General features: G+C 44.8%; 1 protein-coding gene across 7 annotated transcripts in view; it reads left to right on the top strand.

The window, feature by feature from the left end:
- The window catches only part of NIN (ninein), a 94,870-nt gene that overhangs the window by 22,253 nt on the left and 53,347 nt on the right, over window positions 1-19,270 (top strand). For 4 of the 7 annotated variants that reach the window (XM_081147424.1, XM_081147425.1, XM_081147420.1 and 1 more), the window contains 2 exons: window positions 8,316-8,405; window positions 10,281-10,450. In XM_081147424.1, coding sequence (XP_081003550.1) covers window positions 8,316-8,405; window positions 10,281-10,450 — 260 coding nt within the window. The remainder of the gene's footprint in view (window positions 1-8,315; window positions 8,406-10,280; window positions 10,451-19,270) is intronic. The other 3 variants (XM_081147421.1, XM_081147426.1, XM_081147423.1) reach the window with 1 other exon arrangement.

Here is a 19,270-nt window from a genome sequence, read left to right as displayed (position 1 = left end):
ATGGTGATGTCACCTCTTTGCAGTTAATAGAAGCACAGTAACGTAAACATACGTTCCATGTTCTTCTGGAGGCTTAATGTGCTTTTATACAGGTTTGGGAGGGGGGTGGGCAGCCCTGCCACTAGGCCACACAATCCTTTTGCTACTTTTTCTTCAAAACCTGTACTGTCCCATGCCAGAAAATTGTCATAATAAATATACAGATTTATGGTGACCACAAATGTGAAGAGTACACCCTAGAGGTGTGCAGTGTTGGGACCTCAATAATGGGATGAGGGCAGAGAGAGTGGCTTGCTGAGCTCGCCAGCAGCTAGGAGGTAACGTGTATGAATCTGGCCCCGGACGGTGATTTCAGAGTTCTGTGTGTACTGTTCTGGACCATAATTTGGACAAGTCTTCCAGGATCACACATGGAAGGGATTTTTGCAGTTTCGCTGTGTGCTCCGTCCTTTGAGTAGGCTGGAGCACACCTTGGTCACAGAGCCGCCCCAGTCCTGTGGACTGAGGCAGCAGAGTGCTTGCGGGCAGCATTTATGTCACCGCTCTGACATTTGGTCCAGCAGGATAAAATCCAGGCTTGAGCCTGTGCCTTAAGAGTAGTCTATCTCATGGGAGGCATTGACTCGACCCTTCCTCCCACGTTCCCTGTGGTGTTCCTGAGCATCTCTGCTTTTTCTGTCTTTGCCCATCTCTGTCTGTCTCTTCCAGTTGTGTCTGGGGATCGTGCTGTTCTTTCTACTCAGATGTTTTCCCGCCCACTCTAAAATGTGACTCCACACCCACAGGCTGACTGGCTGGTGAGGGACAGAGAAAGAAGTGTCAGGACTTACATGCAGTATACAAGTGGCCACCCGAATTCACCCTCCTCCCTCTCTAGGAAGATAACTACCCCTTAAATCGTAGACCGTATCTGGAAAGCTCTCTGCCATTTTTTCCATGAGCAAATTGAGGCCTGGAGAGGGACATAGTTTATATTCTCGCAGATGGTAGCCGAGGAGGAGGCTGACACTCTATCACTGTGTCGCCAAGGGATGTGACTTCAGGAGTCTTTAGGTTAAGGGCGTTAGCCCTCAGGTGGATGAGCCGGGGATAGCCCAGTCCTCAGTGGGTGCAGCCTGGCCTGGAAGATTCTGAGAAGCTGCCAGAGGCAGCAGGAAGGAGTTAATAAGAGCAAGTTTCACCTGATCATTAGTGACAGGGAGGCCTGTGCCCTCAGCATTATTTAGCTGTTCAGTACTTCATCTTCTCCCATGAGGGCTATAGTATTTTTGTCTTGCCTTTTAAAAGCAATAGACCTGCCCTAGCCTGCTTTGCTCAGTGGTTAGAGTGTCAGCCTGCATACTGAAGGGTCCTGGGTTCGATTCCAGCCAAGGGCACATACCTCGGTTGCAGGCTCAATCCCCAGCCCTGATCGGGGCGCATACGGGAGGCAACCAATCAATGTTTCTCTCTCTCTCCCTTCCACTCTCTCTGAAAAGCAATGGAAAAATATCCTTGGGTGAGAATTAAATAAACGTATTTATGCATGTATATGTGTGTGTGTGTATCTATTAATAGACCTGCTAGACTTTGGGAGGTGACTGAAAACACAGGAGGGCCATAGTCCATACATAGTCTTAGAAACTGAATGGGTCATGAATTGATATTTTATAACATCTAAGATTTGTATACATTAAAAATCCCAGATGCTGTACCAGACCATAATGTAGAAAAGCCAGCTTGATATGGTGGAAAGAGCCTTGAACCGGGAGTTACGAAATAGTGTCTTGGCCCTTCTAAGTGGGTGGGTGGTCACTTTGTATGTAAAAGTGGTTGTGCTGGAAATGCTTAGAATACTTTCAGCTCCCAGATTTCATTGTATTGTCTCCTAATATCTAAATGACATTGTCTTAGTTTGTGAAAAAACTTAGCTTTCTGTTTCTGTAAGATTTTTACCTAACATAAATTGACACTGTAAAGTTTTGCTTCCTAGGGACAAATGTCCAGTATATAACATGCTGTCATATTCCTCTAATAAAAGGCAGTTACATATAAGTAATACAAAAATGAGGCTATAATAGTATTTGAGAGGAGATGGAATTAAGCCATTATTTCCATAGTCTTGGGTTCTGCCATTTATAACTTCTCTAAGACACATTTTCTTTATATTTAAAATTAGAAGGTATCTCCCTAGCCAGAGTGTGTCTTCTTTAAAAAGCAAAAATAACCACAATACAATGAAAAATACTGAAATTCAGATAAGGGCAGAAAAATGGATTGGGGTTGTAGGGACTCCTTTGTAAATTCCAAACTGATTAACATGGCCAGTGGCATTACTCACTCATATCTACATGTACAATTTATTTTTATTAATCCTCACCAGAAGATATTTTTTCCATTGCATTTCAGAGAGAGCAGAAGGGGGAGAGAGAGAGAGAGGAACATCAGTGTGAGAGAGAAACATCATTGTGAGAGAGACACATCAATTGGTTGCCTCCTGCACTTGCCCCGACCAGGGCCAGGGATCGAGTCTGCAACTGGGGTACGTGCCCTTGGCTGGAATCGAACCCGGGACCCTTCAGTCCACGGGTCGACGCTCTAACCACTGAGGCAAATAAGCTAGGGCTACAATTTAGTTTTTAAATTATTTGCCTGGAATAAGTGAGGGACATCAACTTAATTATTAGTCGTTTATTCATTTGTTACGGCTGCGGCTGGGACTACAGGACTTTTGTAACGGAACTGCTGGCGCAGGCCGTAGCTGCGTAGCATCAGCGTGCCGTCTGGATCTGCTCTCCAGGGATTTTGTCCTCACTTGATGCATCTTGCATTAGATTTCTTTTCTGTAGTCAGTGTTCGCACTATGCAGGTAGCCCTTTCTTTTCCTAATATGGTTAATGTAAAATATCTTTCCTTTGTTTATCTGGTGAGGGAAAACTCAGGTTCAGAAAAGCCAAGTCATTAGAAAAATAAGACTAGGCATGGGTTTGGTGCAGGTGATTGGATTTTTTGTAATAAACATTCCTAATTCTAGGAACCATCCTGATTTTAATTTTTTCCCTTATATTTTGAAGAAGCTATGACTATAATAACTAGGTGCCTTTCATTCAGTTGGCTGATGTGCACTGAAACGGGTCTGATGACCAGACATTGGGCTAGATCCTGAATGGCAGTGATTGAAGATTTGTGTTTGCGGCTGTATGCAGAGGCCTTGGCCAGGCCCTCCTGTCCTCAGGAGCTATCATACAGAGATGGCCCAGCAGGCGTGTTCTGTTGTCCTCTCTTTGGTTGAGTAAGATAAGGAAGAATTTAGTCTCCTGTTCTCTTGGTGTCTGTGAGATGCTACCAGTGAGGACCAGAACATTTCTCCATAAATTAAAAGCAAAATAAAACCACTTACCGTTATCACCACCAGCAACAGAGGAGGGTGTGGGGAGTCAGTTCATGGGATAAGGGGGAACAGGAAACACTCCCACCCAATGGTGGTCAGGTAAAATGGTAGGACCTTCTGGAATTATGTAAAACATTAGGCACCAGAAACTATAGAAATGCCTTTGGCGAATCAATGCTACTCTCAGATTTTATACTATAGAAATAATTATGGATGTGCACAAAGTCTTGTGTATAAGGATAGTCATTTAAAATAGAAAAAAAAATATATATATATATCAAGCATAATAAATATTTGACAAAGTGTTGGTTAGGCAAATTATGATGTATCTGTTAATCAAAAACTAAGCAGCTCTTAAACTGTGCTGTAGAAAATACTTATTGTTGTGATGATTTTACTAAGGGTAAAAAGGCAATCCTTAAAAAGATATATGGGTGTGTGCAAAAAACACTCATATTATTTAAAATTAAATCAGTAGGGCTGGTGAAAATTTTGACAATGAAGCAGTTCACTCCAGAGTTCTGCTGATGTTGTAAGTTTATTTCAACTTCAGTGTATGAGGTTTCCAAACGGGGGATGAACGATGGGATCATTTCCTAGGAGCCTGAGAGCTCTGGTGTCTCCTTTTCACATCAGCCCGCTGCTGAAGGGAAGGGAGATAAAGGAAGAGAAAGTGAGGGAATCATGAGATCAAGGCAGCTCTGGTTTCTGAGGGGACGGACTGGGTAACGTCACTATGCACTTGCCACTAATCTTAGCCACTGCAAAAAATGAGGTTGAGGAAATTTGCTGGGGAATGAGGGCTGTGAGACTCTCCCTGACTTTGCTGTGCTGGGAAACCCTGTGGGTGCCCCTCCCTGATTCCTGGCTCTGCCCAGGAGGCTAGGGAAACAACTAGATCATCATTATCTTCTCAGAAGAGTTTTCTCTTGACTGATCTTCAACTGCAGTCATCTCTGCATCAGGAAAGAGGAGTAGCTGGGGAGCACTGTGACCTGGGCCTGAAAGTTGCCTTCTTGGGCACCCTTATGGGGTGCTAACCATCCCCTCTAAAATTCCCTCCCAGGCAAGGCTATTCCTAGCCACCCCCATTAGCTTTATGTCTGGAAGCAGCTGTGTTCCAGCAAGATGCACCATTGAGACTGATAGGAGCTGACGTCCTCGCATCCAGGAAGGATCTGGAAGCTCCAATGGAACATGTGCATCAGGAGAGAGGAGTCGCTGGGGAGCATTGCGACCTGGGCCTGGAAGCTGCTGCCTTGGACAGGCTGTGTGCACACAGTGCGGGGTGATGACCCTGCTTTCTGACAACCTCCCGCAGAGGCAGGGGCATATTGGGAGGCAGAAGGGATGGCAGGTGACGTGGGAAGGCTTTCCTGATTTTTTTTTATGTTGTTCATTCTCTCTTGGCCTTTCTTCTCCCCTCCCCTCCTTGGGACAGCTCCCACCTCACTTTTTCTTTCCACCACTCCAACTCACCTCTACCCTCCTCTCCTTGATGACCCCCCACTTTTCCTTACCTCTTGATCCCCTCCACCATCTGTTCCTCCTGACCTTCCTCACCCCTGCCCTCCGTAGGCCTCTGGGTCTCTGCCCATCTCCTGTCCTCACCCCCTTCTCTCTCAGTCTCAATCTGTCTTTGTGTCTCTGTCTCTCTCCATCTCTGTTTGTCTCTCAGTCTCTGTTGATATCTCTCTGTCTTGGTCTCGCTTTGATGCTGTCTCTTTCCCTTCTCTGTTGTAAATCAGGTGTGGCTGCACTCTCACTGTGCAATGCCTGTGTAACGGCGGGGTTAGAGTAGGTGAGGAGGTGGGGATGTGCGGTGGGCGGGGCGGTGCTCATTTGCTGCACGACTGCCTTTTCCCACGGAAGCTTCTGGGTGCTCGTCCTGAGGTTTGCATGTGCTTCATTTTTGCCATGTTTTCCCTGAAAGATTTTTTATTGATTTTTAGAGAGAGAGAGGAAGGAAGAGAGAAAAACATCCATGCGAGAGCAACACACCAATTGGCTGCCTCCTGCATGCTTCCCAACCTGGGACAGAGCCTGTAACGTAGGCATGGACCCTGACCAGGAATTGAACCGGCAACCCCTCGATGCATGGGACGACGCCCAGCCAACTGAGCCACACCGGCCAGGGCTTGCCCTCTTATTTTTAAATAGACTTCAGTACTTCTGTGAGCTCGGCAGAATTGTAGTTTGGAGAGCCTCAAGCTGGCGGTACGCCTGCGCTGAGGTCCTTTGGAAGGCGGTGCAGTCCTGGGAGTGATTTCCCAGGCTGACTAAATGGGGCAGGAAGGGAGGCAGACAGCAGGGCTCTGCATGAGCAATTCCAAAATAAGAATATCAGCACCATAAAGGCAGGGCTGTCTTCCTCATCCTGGAAATAGCCTCAGGTCATTTTTAGGAACAGGGAAATTTTATTAAAAAAAAAAAAAGATAAAATAGTCATCTTATCCCTCAGTAGGTACAAACATAGTGCTTTGCCCATGACAGGTGTTCAGTAAATAGGACTTACATGATCCAGCGTAGTATTGAGTGCATCTTTGAAACTCAGCTTTAACTTCCCGTCTACGCGCTGTGGATGCTGCTTCATTTCAGGTCTTAAGCTTGTATCTTTGCAGAGAGCATTGATTGAATAAACAGTGTTTAGGCTTTCGGGTAACTATTTCAGCTTCCTCTTGGGTCCCCATTGCTTCCCCTTTGGCCATCAGGAGAGCTCAGCATTCCAAGTGGCACTCTGCACCACACTGGTGGCCATGGTCAATTCTGGGAGAGGGTGCTGCTCCATTAGAGTGGGGGAAGGGAGGGAGTTGGGAAAGGGATGGGGTGGGTGCGTGTCTGTTGTTTTCCCTGCCAGCAGCTGGCTTATCCCCTGAGGGTCATTCTCACTGATGATGTGTTTCAATTTTTCTTTTATTATAAGTACGGGACCTTCTGTTCACAAGTATAGGTGTGCATGGTGGTCTGTCCTGATTCTGGAAGGTGAACATTATCACAGGTGCCTCTGCTCGGGACAGATGAGATATGGAGTAAAGAATGTGGTGTCTGAGCACCCAGATCTTGTTTAATTTCTCAGGCTAGAAGGAATGTTTGTTTTGTTTTGTTGTGTCTTTTGAACTTCAATTAGATTTTTTTTTTTTTTTTTGCTCACCTGCTCTGTTAGCGCTCCAGCAGTCTTTAGGACATTGGATCAAACCAGGTGTTTGGTTTGTGGAATAAAACCTAGATCTTCCAACTAGGTCAGGTAGGATCACCTCGAGTCACCTTACTCGGTTGATGCACCTAATTATAAGCTCTCCAGAGTGGAGTCCAAGACTCCTCCAGGCAGGCTGGGCTTTTCCGCTTGTCTTCAAAGCCCATTTTTATTTGTATGTAGTGATGACAAATAGGAGAAATGAAAAATGGGGAAGTAGGGAAAATGACCTAGGAGCTTGACAGTCCTGTAGAATTATAAATATATGTTCAAGGAAATCAAACACTGAGAGCAGGGCACTCCTTTATAATTGTGTTTGTTTCACTGGCGTTTCCCATCTGTCCTTGGAGCTCATGATTGGAGCAGTTACTTACACTTATGTTAAAGGAAGCTATGGGATGTACATTATTTTATTTCTTAATAAATCAAGTGATCCATACATAAAAGTGTTCCAATATCAAACCCTGAACGATGTAAGTTACATCTGGATGCAGTTTTGCAAGTCTTCATTGGGCATAGTAAGGAAAAGGGTAAGGCATTCTTTCATTTAGAAGTGTAAGAGTGATTTCAAATCCCCCTGAGGCTTCCTGCCTGGTGGACTGCTACTGTGGACTTCTAAAAGCCTGGTTGAGATTGATAAGGAAAATAATAGAGTTTTCAGATATTTAACACTATAGTGGCCTTTGACCATGTATATTCTCTGGGGACCTCCTTTACCGTCTTTCCCCCCTTTTTATCATGTGAGTACAATGATGCGGATGCTCAAAATAGGAGAGGGATGTGTGAGTGTATAAGGCCAAGAAGTAACTTTCTCATTGGTGTGGTTAGTCCGATTCTTTATTGGTCACATGGATAATTTGGGAAATTCAGTATGAAGAAACCTTAATACCCCATTTATCTTTTGTGTGTGCTAATATCTCTACTCCAAATGATTATACAGTTTAATAAGTTTCTCTGAAAATTGATTTTGTGATGTATGTACATTCTGTGAAAAACATTAACTGAAAATTTGCTCAAAATTAGTTATAATAATAAAATAAATGGAAAAAAAAATATTTTAATATATCTTTATTGATTTCAGAAAGAGGAAGGGAGAGGGAGAGAGATACAGATTAATGAGTCATTAATTGGCTGCCTCCTGCATGCCTCTGACGGGATCGAGCCCACAACCCAGGCATGTGCCCTGACTGGGAATTGAACTGGGATGTCTTGGATCATAGGTCGATGCTCAACTGGTGAGCCACGCCCGGCTGGGCTAAGTGAAAATTTTTTTAAAGTTTCTGGCAATGCAAAAATAAGTTAAAATACATCGACTCAAACCCCACAGGGCTCCTAATGGTTCACAATCTATTATCTTCCAATGCTTAAAAAAAGAGCTGTTTCAATTCTGCCCCGACTCCCCACGCAGCATGGGGTGTTGAGAGATAGACAGCTAAGGAACCATTCCATCCACAAGTGGGTTTAGGATTAAATTACAGTGGGTTTTTAACATGATTGCTTTGCCCCACTACTGGTTTTCCTTGGAAGTAAGTGCCACGTGCATTTGGAGCTCCTCGGCCACTTCTGTCCCCAGACGACGACTGTTCTCACCCTGAGAAAATCCCACATTCCATTTTCTGACATTACATTTTTTCCTTTTCATCTTTTCCAAGCCCCCTGTCACCCCTAATGGTGTATCTTGTTGTCTGCCAGTAAAATTTAAGAATATGTCATAAATTAAGGATGGTTCTGCATTGCCTCTTATCTGACTAGCATCTGTGGGTGTCAGCTGCCAACAAGTAGCTCGGGTGTCTGGGCCGATCCTGAATACTCACAAGCTGACACACTCTCTTCTGATAAAAGGTACCTTCAAATATGCATGTGGTTTTCAGTATAAATTTTGTATGTCTAAATACTTCCTGTAAGAGTATCGCTCGACCTAATACAATGAGTTGGCTGGGACTTTTAAAAAGCTAGATATAAATATCGCTGGGAATTATAGAGCAAGCATAAGTACTTCACTCTGAGCTTTGCTGAGCATTTTCAGGATGCTTCTGACCACACTGTGAAATCTGAGCTTCTGCCAGAGGACGGGCAAAAGCGGGGGACAGAGTTAGTCAAACAGGGTCACCCATCCTTCCAGGAAAACTGCCAAGTAGTGGCGAACCCCTAACATGGCTTCAGTGATGATGAAGGAAAAGTTTTGTTCTTCCCGTTCTCATCTACTCAGCCATCCTCATTTGGTCCGTATGTGTACACACCTCATCTGCAAGTCCACATGCTTGAGTTCACACATACCTTGTGAGGGCTGTCATGTTCCAGCAGAACTGTGTTCTCCAGAGAGACACCACGTCTGCGTGGATGGTGAGAGTCAAAGCACTGCCCGTCTTCTATATGTTAATGGAGCAGTTTATTCTCTTAGTTCTGTGCAAGTTGTCAAAACAAAACAAAACAAAACCAAAGAACACCTATATCTTAGATGACATTGGCATAGAGTGAAGTATTTACTGTATTGCTTTAAAGCTGTCTGCTGTAGAGAAAGGCTAGTTTGTAGCGGTGATGGTGGTGGTGACGGTGGTGGTGATGATGGTTGTGATGATGGTGGTGGTGATGATGGTGGTGATGGTGGTGGTGGTGGTGGTGATGATGGTGGTGATGGTGGTGGTGGTGGTGGTGATGATGGTGGTGATGGTGGTGGTGGTGGTGGTGATGATGGTGAATGTTGAACCTGTGACAGGTTCTGTTAGAATGCTGAAGTCCTTCTTTAAGGTCAAGAGATGACTCTCCCCTTATGCACACTTCTCTTTATTTTGTACAACGCTGAAGCTCTTGAAGGAAAAAACATAATACACCATTTTTATTAATGCAGTTTCACATTTGCTACTTAATCCCACAGCTTAATTTTATAATGAGCTCTTGATGCCAGGTTTCGTGTAAGCAATGAGCTGTCATTAATTGATTCGGATCTGCTGTGTCAGGTTCTTTGGTCTGTCATCCTGCTTGTCTGATAGATCAGAAAGTGGCATGGCTGACAAAGGAGCCACGGAGGTACGAGAGGAGTGTGTTTCAAACTAATGGGTGTGAACACCAACTTTACAGCGCTGATACAGTGTTTATTTTATCATGACTTCCCAAGACGTCCTCCAGTGTGTCTCTTTGTTAGTATGATCGCCCCCTCTCCCTTTTCTGCAAAACACCAGCTTCATGAACAGAACAAATATGACCCTTTGCTTTGTCCTGACCTTCATTCTGTACTTTTTCTTTTAAATCCCCATGCAAGGATATTTTTTCCATTGCTTCTCAGAGAGAGGGGAAGGGAGAGAGAAACATCGATGGGAGAGAGACATCTATTTGGTTGCCTCCCGCATGTTTCCCCACCAGGGCCGGGGATTGACTGGAATTGAACCCGGGACCCTTCAGTCCACAGGCCAATGCTCCAACCACTGAGCCAAACCGGCCAAGGCCATTCTGTACTTTTAAGTCCAATCCCTCCCTGCCAGCATTGCATCTCTCCCAACACATGCAGAGATATGCTCGGGTGCGGTAAATCCTTCCGAATTAGAAGCTGTGCTCTGCATCTGACCTGGCGGCTCACACCCACCCACATCCACCACAACTGGCAAATGGTGGTGGTTTATTTTGGGGCTGGTATAAGAGGCTGCGTCTGACGGCTGTGAGTGTCAGCTAAGGGCTGAGATTGTCATGTAATGTGGCCTCAACTCTTGTCTCCTTGCCCAGACTGCTCCCTAGAAGCTCAGCCCAAATATGTTAGAGGTGGGAAGCGTTACGGACGGAGGTCCTTACCGGAGTTTCAAGAGTCTGTGGAGGAGTTTGCAGAGGTGACCGTGATTGAGCCCCTCGAAGAGGAAGCTAGGCCTTCGCACATCCCGGCCGGTGACCGCCACGAGGTAAGGAATCGGACAGGCACGTCCATCTGGAGCACAGGTGTGGATGTCCACGGACACCTGCCTGGCTGTGGTGCAAACAGGAGACCTGAGGGAGTTTATGGCTTTCCTCAATTACCAGCTACTTGCTCATCTTATTATTTGCCTTTTGGGTACATGTGGCTGACTTTTCTATTGTTTGAATGTTTTCATCTGTTTCAACTTTGGGTGAGCTCACGTTTCTGTACATGCTTATGTTTATACATTTTGGGATTCAGTTATTTTCAGATTATCTGATGTCTACTACTTCTTGCTCTTCTTGGAAATAGATCTCCTTCATGACCCTGTCATTTTTAGTTATGTGAAAAGCTAACCAGCCCCACTCTCAAACTGTAAAACAGCGTCCATGACAGGTAGGAAATGAGAGCACTGTGTTTAAGTACTTTGAGAACCAGCATCTTATCTTTTGTGGTGGGGGAAAGCAGTTTTAAAATGTGGTCCTTGTCACAGCACTGAGCAGTTGCCAAGGTTCTTCCCAGTTCCGCGGCACCCAGGCCTGTCTGGCTCTCCAGCAATCAGATTCGCCTGCCTCCCTCATCTCCCATCTTTTCATTTTACACGTTGCCATAATGTACCAATAAAGGAGAAGCAGTAACATTTTCTTGATTCTCTCATTCTGGCCCATTTACCGCTATGCCATTTATAGAACATGATTGAACGTGACATGTTCAGCAAGCTCTAAACATTTCTTGCACATCCCAGCTCAGCTTGGGGATGCAAATATTTCAGATACTAATGTAAACTGGAAACGAGACCAAGTGCCTCAACTTTCTGAAAGCAGTCTGTAGATTGTGGGTTAAGGGGAGATGTGCGTGCACACACGTGTGTGTGTGTGTGTGTGTGTGTGCATTTCTGTCTAACATCCATGTTCAGCTTACTGCAATTGACAGGAACCTTGTTCCAGTAATGTCCCCAGAAGTCAGACATGTAGCATCTTCAACTTTGCAGAACACCCACAAACCCAAAGGTAATGAAAGAGCCCAAGTACTGAGCAGAAGTGAAACCGGCCACACATATTGCAACTCAGATGACATGTAACTGGTTTGCCAATCAGAAGTTTGCACCATTTTTAAAAAACAAGCAATACCTGTTTTCACCCCCAGAAGCGAAGGGGCAGTGTCAAAAATGTGGGCCAGAAGAAAGGAAGAAAAGTAGTTAGAGAACAGAGAGAGAAACCACAAAGTGGTGTAAGAGTCCTGTGGGTGGGAAGTGACAGCTGAGAACAGAGAAGGCCGTGAGAAGCAATAAGGAAAACGCCGCCTGGAGCGTCGCAGCGGGGCCAGCCGGCTGAGGCGGCGGCTGCTTCCTGTCTTGGTTCAGTCGGTTTCAGACCTTTCCTGGGTCCCTTTGAGAATTTAGATGGGGCCTTTCCCCCCAATAAAACACACGTATTCACATGCACCAAACTTTTGTGTATACAGTTTCAGGGAGGCGGGTAATTTGAGTGCTTCAGTTATTGCAGTATTTGTAATATTTCTCCTGCTGTCAGGAAAGGCATCGTTTTAGTCCACAGCCTGTTTAATAACCTGAGTAGTACAGAATGTATCTGAGACACTTCTCTATAAAAACATGATTAAAACATGTCTCAACACTTTAGGAGGTAAGCTTTTGTTAGTTGGAGAACACTTTTAAGTCTGGCATCTCCCCTCTCCAACTATTTTGAGTACCTGAGGCATTAGTATTTGGTGCTAAGAAGTTAAATGATTATGTATTTTTTAATAAGATGGTTTCTAGTTACCACCTGGGGATACCCAGAAAGTTCTCGGGCAGAGCTGACTTTTGTTGCTGGCAGTAGATTTCTCATAGCCTTGTTTTATCTACTGATTTCCAGTGAGATTTACTGTTTAAAAAGTGAGACTCTGGTTTCATGTCTAAATAAAGATAAGAGTTGAGGCCTGAGCCTAGACAAAAAGGCATGTTGGGAGAATCATTTCACCAGACTTCGATAGTCTGTTATATCCCTCCCCAGAAAGCCTTGGGGGGGGGTTCCAGTTACCACCTCTCACCCCATCTTTTTAAATTGCTGAGTGTGGCCTCAAACTGAAGCTCATCTCGCTGCTTCTCGCTTAAAAATGGAGCTGAATTGAGCCTGTCAGCTTTCAAATCGATTCATCACTTTAAAAAATTAATAGCTCCACATGTGACATTAACAGCTTTGTCTGTTGGCAGTAAGACAGGCCGACCCCAGCTCTGTGCACTAACTGTGGGCGACATGGGTCCCACTCACGAATACCTGCAGTCCGGTGGCATGGTTCCTCACTGTGTCAGTCTTACTGCATACTGTTGGGCCAAGATAGCAGCCCTGCTTCCTGGCCAGTTTTCATAGTAGCCTCAGTTTAGGGCCACTCAGTTGGCCAACAGAATTTCATGCTCTGGGCAGCACAGACTTGTGCAAGAAATAACCTCGTCTCTTCTACAGAAGCTGTTCAGGTCTCCTCGGAGGGCTGGGTAATCTTTCCTACTCTAAGGTAGCCCCTAAATGAGGACTCTGGAGAGGAAAAAAATTCTCAGTGACCTGTGGGATTTATTCTTAATTTATAAAGAGTTCAGAATCTGTCAGGAGTTATTTATTGTACTGTTGACTTCTTTTTTCTCCCTTCTGGTTGCCTGAGGCCCTTTGGTCTCCTGCCCTTGGGTGTTAAGAATTTATTCCTATGTTGTGTGTTTTATCAGTGGCTCACACTTCATCTCAGTGCCACTGGGCAATACCAAAGAAGGGAGCAGGCTGGGTCTCCCCTGGCGTGAATATTTCATAAGGAGCAGTCAGACTGAGAGCTGGAGACAGGCCTTCTTGTTTTTGATCGTGGGTTTCCTTTGACTCCTGGATCCTGGCTCAGAGGAGAGTGGGTTTTGAGCTTGCTTTTGGGCTACAGTTTTTCCAGCTCTCAGACATGCCTGATTTTTTCCTAGAGTGACTTTAGAGTTTTTTGATGAAGACAAAAGGACCTGTACCTGTTGTCAGAAGTTAAATGGAGGGGAAATCTGGCTGTTGCTACCCAAGAGGAGACTAATTTTAGCTCTGGTGTGAATCATATAATTATTTCATTTATCTGAGGATTTGGGTAGGGGTGGACAATGGAATGGGATGGTGTCACAAGCCCCTGTAAAAGCTGTTCTCATCGTGGCTCACTTCCTTCTAGGAGCTCATCCTGTAGGGATATGTGAGTAGTCACAATACTCCCTCTCTACCCCTCTTCTCTCTAGAGTTATTCCACAATAGGGGAATTGCTAAAGATTGACAGTTCATTCCAAGGCTCCTGGGTTAGTGGTTCAAATTGTTTTCATGTAGCTTTCCTTGGAAGGCCTTCTCCCATACGTGTAACAAATATTCCAGGTAATTCTCAGTAGTCACAAGAAAACATAGACACGTAGGCAAGTGAGGGGATGCTAGTATAGATTGCTTTCAAGCAATTAAATTTATTTTTAATGGAAGTCCCACGTGAAGTTCCAGGCCTCGTTAGTTACAGCAACGTGGAATTCCTCTCGTGGCTGTTCGTGGTGCCTCATTGTGACCTGGAGCCTTGGGTGAGAACCCTCGTGGTTACTCTGGGGTAACAGATGCTCCACCACCGTGGCCTTGCCCCCTGAATAGAATATATAAGAATAAATCTGGTCCGAGGTGCTGTTGATTATGTTCGGCTTTTGTTTCAGTTCACATATGTTAAAGCCCTAACATAAATTTTAAACATTTTAATCATCTTTACTGCCCCCCCTCCCAGCAATTTGATTCTTTCCTGCTGAAACAGAAAATATCTCACCTAGCTTCTAAGCATGCCTCCCCTACCAAGTTTAGTTTATAAGCCCATAAAGCCCTAGGGGAAAGACCATTGTTACCTCCTATGTTTTCAGCACTGAAAACCTGTTATTACAGAACTTCATTTGGAAACCCTGGAGCAGAATATGCTAATTCACAGGGGACAGGTAGGTTCCAACATCAGGCCGAATGGGGCATCCACCTTCCAGTTTAGTGTGTGTATCTGGCAGCTGGGTCCCTTGAGAGTCTTACCTCTCATTCTGGGTGGTATTGAAAGGAAAGGGATGATTTTTCTCTTTTCATGGGGTCATTTTCACTCAAGGCAATTCAATTGGACATTCTATTCTGAATTAATGCAGACTAACAAAGGGCACATTCTTGATGCCAACATAAGGTGTGATTAGTGAGGTTTTGGTTGTCTCTTTTGCTTCACTTCATTAAGAAACAGAAGTAAGTTTTTAGGTTCTAAAGAGTACCTTTCCCCCCTTTTATATGCATATATGCAGTGGCTACTAACTGACCTTGAATTTCATGCTCACGTTTCCTCTAAGGGTAGGTGGAAGGGGACAGAGAAAACAAAACTAATTCTCCATTCCATTCTGTATCACACAGCCCTGGCAGGAAAGGTGGTTCAATTAATACAATTGGGGCAGGGCCACTTTGCTTTCTGCCCTCGTTGAAAACAGGGGACACCTTGTTAACTGTTTTCCTCCGCAGGAATAAATCAGGTCTAGTAAGATTCTTATCAAGAGCAAGAAGCTTTAAACAATTATTTTTTCAACTATAGACAATAATGGTGTAAGCCAAAACCATGCAGTTTCAGTGAGGACCTGGGAGAAAAGTTAAAGCCAATCGCTTCCTTTGCCCAAGAATCGACAAGTTAATCAAGTCTTTGTGTTGAGACTGTGCGGGGAGGAGAATGGGAGACAGCGGTGGTTTAAAATCTTAAAAAGAAAAAAGCTGATTTCACTACTCTACATAAATTCAAACTTCTTCGAGACGGGTGAAACTGATGTATATTCTCCTTACGTTCATTTTCATATATGCATAACTTTGCAGTTAACCTTTATGAATTATTCATTTACATTGTATGGAGTAAATATTTGATTCTGGAGCAAACATATTAATAACTGAGAGGAGTCCTGCTAAGAGCTCTTGTAGTTGAAATGCCCCTGTTTCCCCAATACTCCCATTACATTTTTGTTCTAGTCTTTGACAGTCTGTAGGCAGTTTCATTACTGTTGTCATTTATTTCCATCCAACAGAATGATGTCACCAGGATACGTTTTTTGTTAATGGGATTCCAGTGTCCCCCTTTGCATTTCTTAGTGTCTGATTAGATCACTCGGCTATTCCCAGAGATGAGACACTCATCCCAGATGCAACTGTAGATCACTTGAAAGGGATGTAAAGAAGCCCCTTCAAAGCTGATAAGATGTCTCTCGTGGTGACACAGTCTGCAGCTTTCAGACTTGAAGGCTTTCACGCGTTGCTGTTCCTGACTTGATCCCAAAGGGAATCCCCTTGGAGTCAGCCCCAACCCCTACCTCCTTCCAGGTCAACAATTCCTAATATTTATTTTCTAACTAACACAGGCAACAACTCAAAAATCGGTAAGTAAATTTTAATGATAATAGTAACATTTTCCAGTTATACACCATTGTTTTCCAAATAGAAAAGCAGTATTCACTGTTCACTGAGAGCAACTGTGATGAGCAAGATTCCATGAGCAGATATATTTAAAAACAATCACTTTCCTTTAAGGACTTTAAAATCCAGTGAACCAAAACCAGTTTCCAACTTTGGTAGGAGAGGCTTAAGGCTAAAACTCTTATAAATTGAACATTTCTTCACACTGGCAGTACAGAAGGCTTTTTGGCAGCGTAGCAGGGCTCATCTAAATGTGTGTGCATTTAAAAATCATACATTGACTTCTGTTCTCCCCAGCACTGACTTGTAACTTTTAATTGCTTTTAAAGACAGAGGAACTGATTTGCATTCTAGTAGTGACAGCCCTGCAACTGAGCATCTTGTCCCGGGTTCCTTGGGAACAGAGATTAAGAACTGGGCTGTTGGGTTCTCCAATTGTCCACTTTGCCTTCAAAGTTAGGATAGCGGGAAGTGAACCGAAGTCCCAGGAAGTGTGTACCTGCAGAAATGGTAGCCAGCCCTGCTGGGCACACCTAGTTTTCAGTACCTGGCCCGGAGTGTGGCTTTATAAATATTTAGGACTATTAGTTAAATATGCCATAGATGCTGTGTTTTTAAAAGTCCTGCAGTTTCAATCATAAGCATTCTCCTAAACCATTTTTTTTTCCTCCGAGACTTCCTTTGCTTTAGCTACGCTTGTAAAATGGACCCTACAGCTCAGTTTTTTTGGGAAGCTTTGTTATTATTCTAGTAAATTTCCTTCCTCTTCTCTCTGGGCTTGCTAGGTTCTCCCCTTTCCAAAACAAAACAAAAAAAACAAAACAAACCCTGCTTAAAGCTGTTGAGATCAGCTCAGCAACCTCTGCTGGGAAAGAATAGCGCCGTGTGTGCCCCATAATCGTTTTAATTAGCCATACATTCTGCAGGGCACAAGGTCTGCCCTGGAGCAGATGGTGGGTGGGGGCTGTGACTGGGCTATTGTGGGCAGGGGCCGCGCCAGGCCCGCAGGCTGCAGATGCTGGCCTGGCCTCGGAGCTGGAAGCTCGGGATCCAAGAGGCTTGGGCCATCTGCTCCAAAGTCCAGCCAAGCAGGTGTCCCTCCAAAGAAAGCATTCCTGAAAGCAGGGTCACCTGTGAGCGTACGTGTGCGGGACACCCTCATCCAGCTGTAGAAAGCTGGCCACAATGGCCAGCATGACCCTGAGAGGCACTGCCCACGAGGGGGGTACGGGGCTCCCTTTGTCTGCCTGAGGGGTGTGGGGGCTGCCTTTTGGAGCCAGGTAACCTCTGACCCTCTCCCCTCTGTCTGCTTTCAATGGGGCTGTTGGCCAGCACACTTGGCATGGTAATGTGGAAGCGCAGGCAGCCACTGCCCGCTGTGGTCACCCAGGGGACACTGTCCACGTGGGAGGTCCCGTGGGGAGGTCCCCTGGGGAGGCCCTTCTCCTAAGCTGAATCAAGTTGATTGCTTCATCACCACTTCCATGCTCAAAGCTGTCATTTCTGCAGGTCTCTTCAGGATTTGTTCTTAAAGCTGACACTGGTCCGCTGTTTCTTTCCTCTGCCTTTGTCCTAGTTTTAAACACCCAGGTAGTAGGACTAGTCATTGTAATATTTATTTACTTAACAGACACTTAGCACTTAATTTGTAGCAGGCACTGTTTTAAGTGCTCTCCAAATATTAGCACACCCTCATGGGTAGGCATTGCTATTCACTTACCCATGAGGAAACTGAGGCACACTGGGAGCTAAGTAACTTGCCCAAGGTTGCTCAGCTAGTCAGTGGTGAAATTGACCTCAGGGAGTCTGGCCTCTGGAGTCTAAACCCCTAACCACATCATTGTTCTGGCCGAAATAATAGCAATAGCTGCCATTTCCTAAGTGCCAAGCATATGCTTTCATGTCCCCAGTAGCTGTGTGTCCCCACTTTGCAGATGAAGTAAGGTGCTGAGGGTTCACATGAAATGTAAGAGCCAGACACATCCCAGACAGTCTCTCTGCCAACCCCTGTACTCACGCATGCTATCATTTTGCCTCCAGAGTTGGGAGTAGCTGAAGTCCCACAGAATGATTTTTAAAAATGCATCAATATCTATTTCTCCAGTGAGAGACTACATAAGATTTTAAGGGAAGAAATCTAAAATCCTTTTTTTGTGAATTAGTATTGAGAGCACATCCCAGCAATTGTCCCTTCCTTCCTCCCCCATTTTCCCCGAGATTTTTGGGATTATCTCCCTTGCAGTGATCTGTGTCTGGAGGCCACCTGCCAGGCTTTCACTGGGCAGCATAAACCATCAGCAATTAAACGACCTTGTTCCAGAATGATGCCTCCTTTTATTGGTGGTGTTCCAGTAGCCGGATGATCTAATCCCCCAACCTTTTAACCTGCCTTCCCCTCCCTCTCCCCCTGCTTTTTAATTGGAACTACTGGCTCCAGGCAGTGAGAATGAAAATAAATGAGCTGTGAATGAATTGAATCCCCCCCCCCCAATTGCAATTTAATAACAAATGTTCAGCGCCATGTGCTTACCTCCCTCTTTATTGGGGTGGGCAAACTCCCTCTCCAGTTGAGGTGGTCTTGGAATGAAAATGTAGCCATTAGCATAATCCTGCTTCCCCCTAGCAGGGCTGGCCCTAGCTGGATCTGTGTTTCTTACACAGGGCCATGGGAAGGATGCTTGAAAAATTGTTACCCCCTAGAGATTTTAAAACAAGTTATCCCTTACCCCACCACCCCTTGCCCTAAGAGTTTGTGGGAAGTCATTGAAGCTGCTGGTGCTGCCTGGGGCGTAGGAGGTTGGTGGGTTAGGCTATCTTAAGAATACCTCTTTTGGATCGTCATGGTCACAGTCCCCAATGTAGGTCTCAGATGAGTGTCCCTGATCTTTCTACACTCTGCTAAGCTTAGGCAGCATTGGTACCAACAGCATTTACCCTCCTGAAGGGCACCTGGCTTCCCACCAACCTTCTCTATACGTCACAGGCCACCGTGCTAGAGGGCATTGCAGACATTGCATTGTGGTAAATACCAGAGGGAGAGAACGTTCCTTTTCTCCACACCCCAAGTCAGGAAATTCATTTAGTGAGATTTTGACAGCAGGTGGGCAAAGAAATAGTGAAGTTGAACCTGTTTATATTGCATGAACAACATTTATAACAGGAAAGGAAATAAAATTGTTTTCCATAGTCTGTTAAACAAGTGTATCTACTTTATTGTCTCTATTTCCTTCCAGTCTTTGTCTAATTGTATAAATATTTTTGACAGCGATAATCATAGTGTAGATAGCACTTTTGTTATGGTCTTTCATTTAACATTTCATAAGACGTTTTTCCATGCTCCTACATGGTTTTATAATTATTCTTTTAATGACTACATTGTG

Source organism: Miniopterus schreibersii, assembly GCF_964146895.1.
Source record: "Miniopterus schreibersii genome assembly, chromosome: 1".
Lineage (NCBI taxonomy): Eukaryota > Metazoa > Chordata > Mammalia > Chiroptera > Miniopteridae > Miniopterus > Miniopterus schreibersii.
The sequence above is the reverse complement of the archived record's forward strand: the minus strand, read 5'-3'. Positions and strand labels throughout refer to the sequence as shown.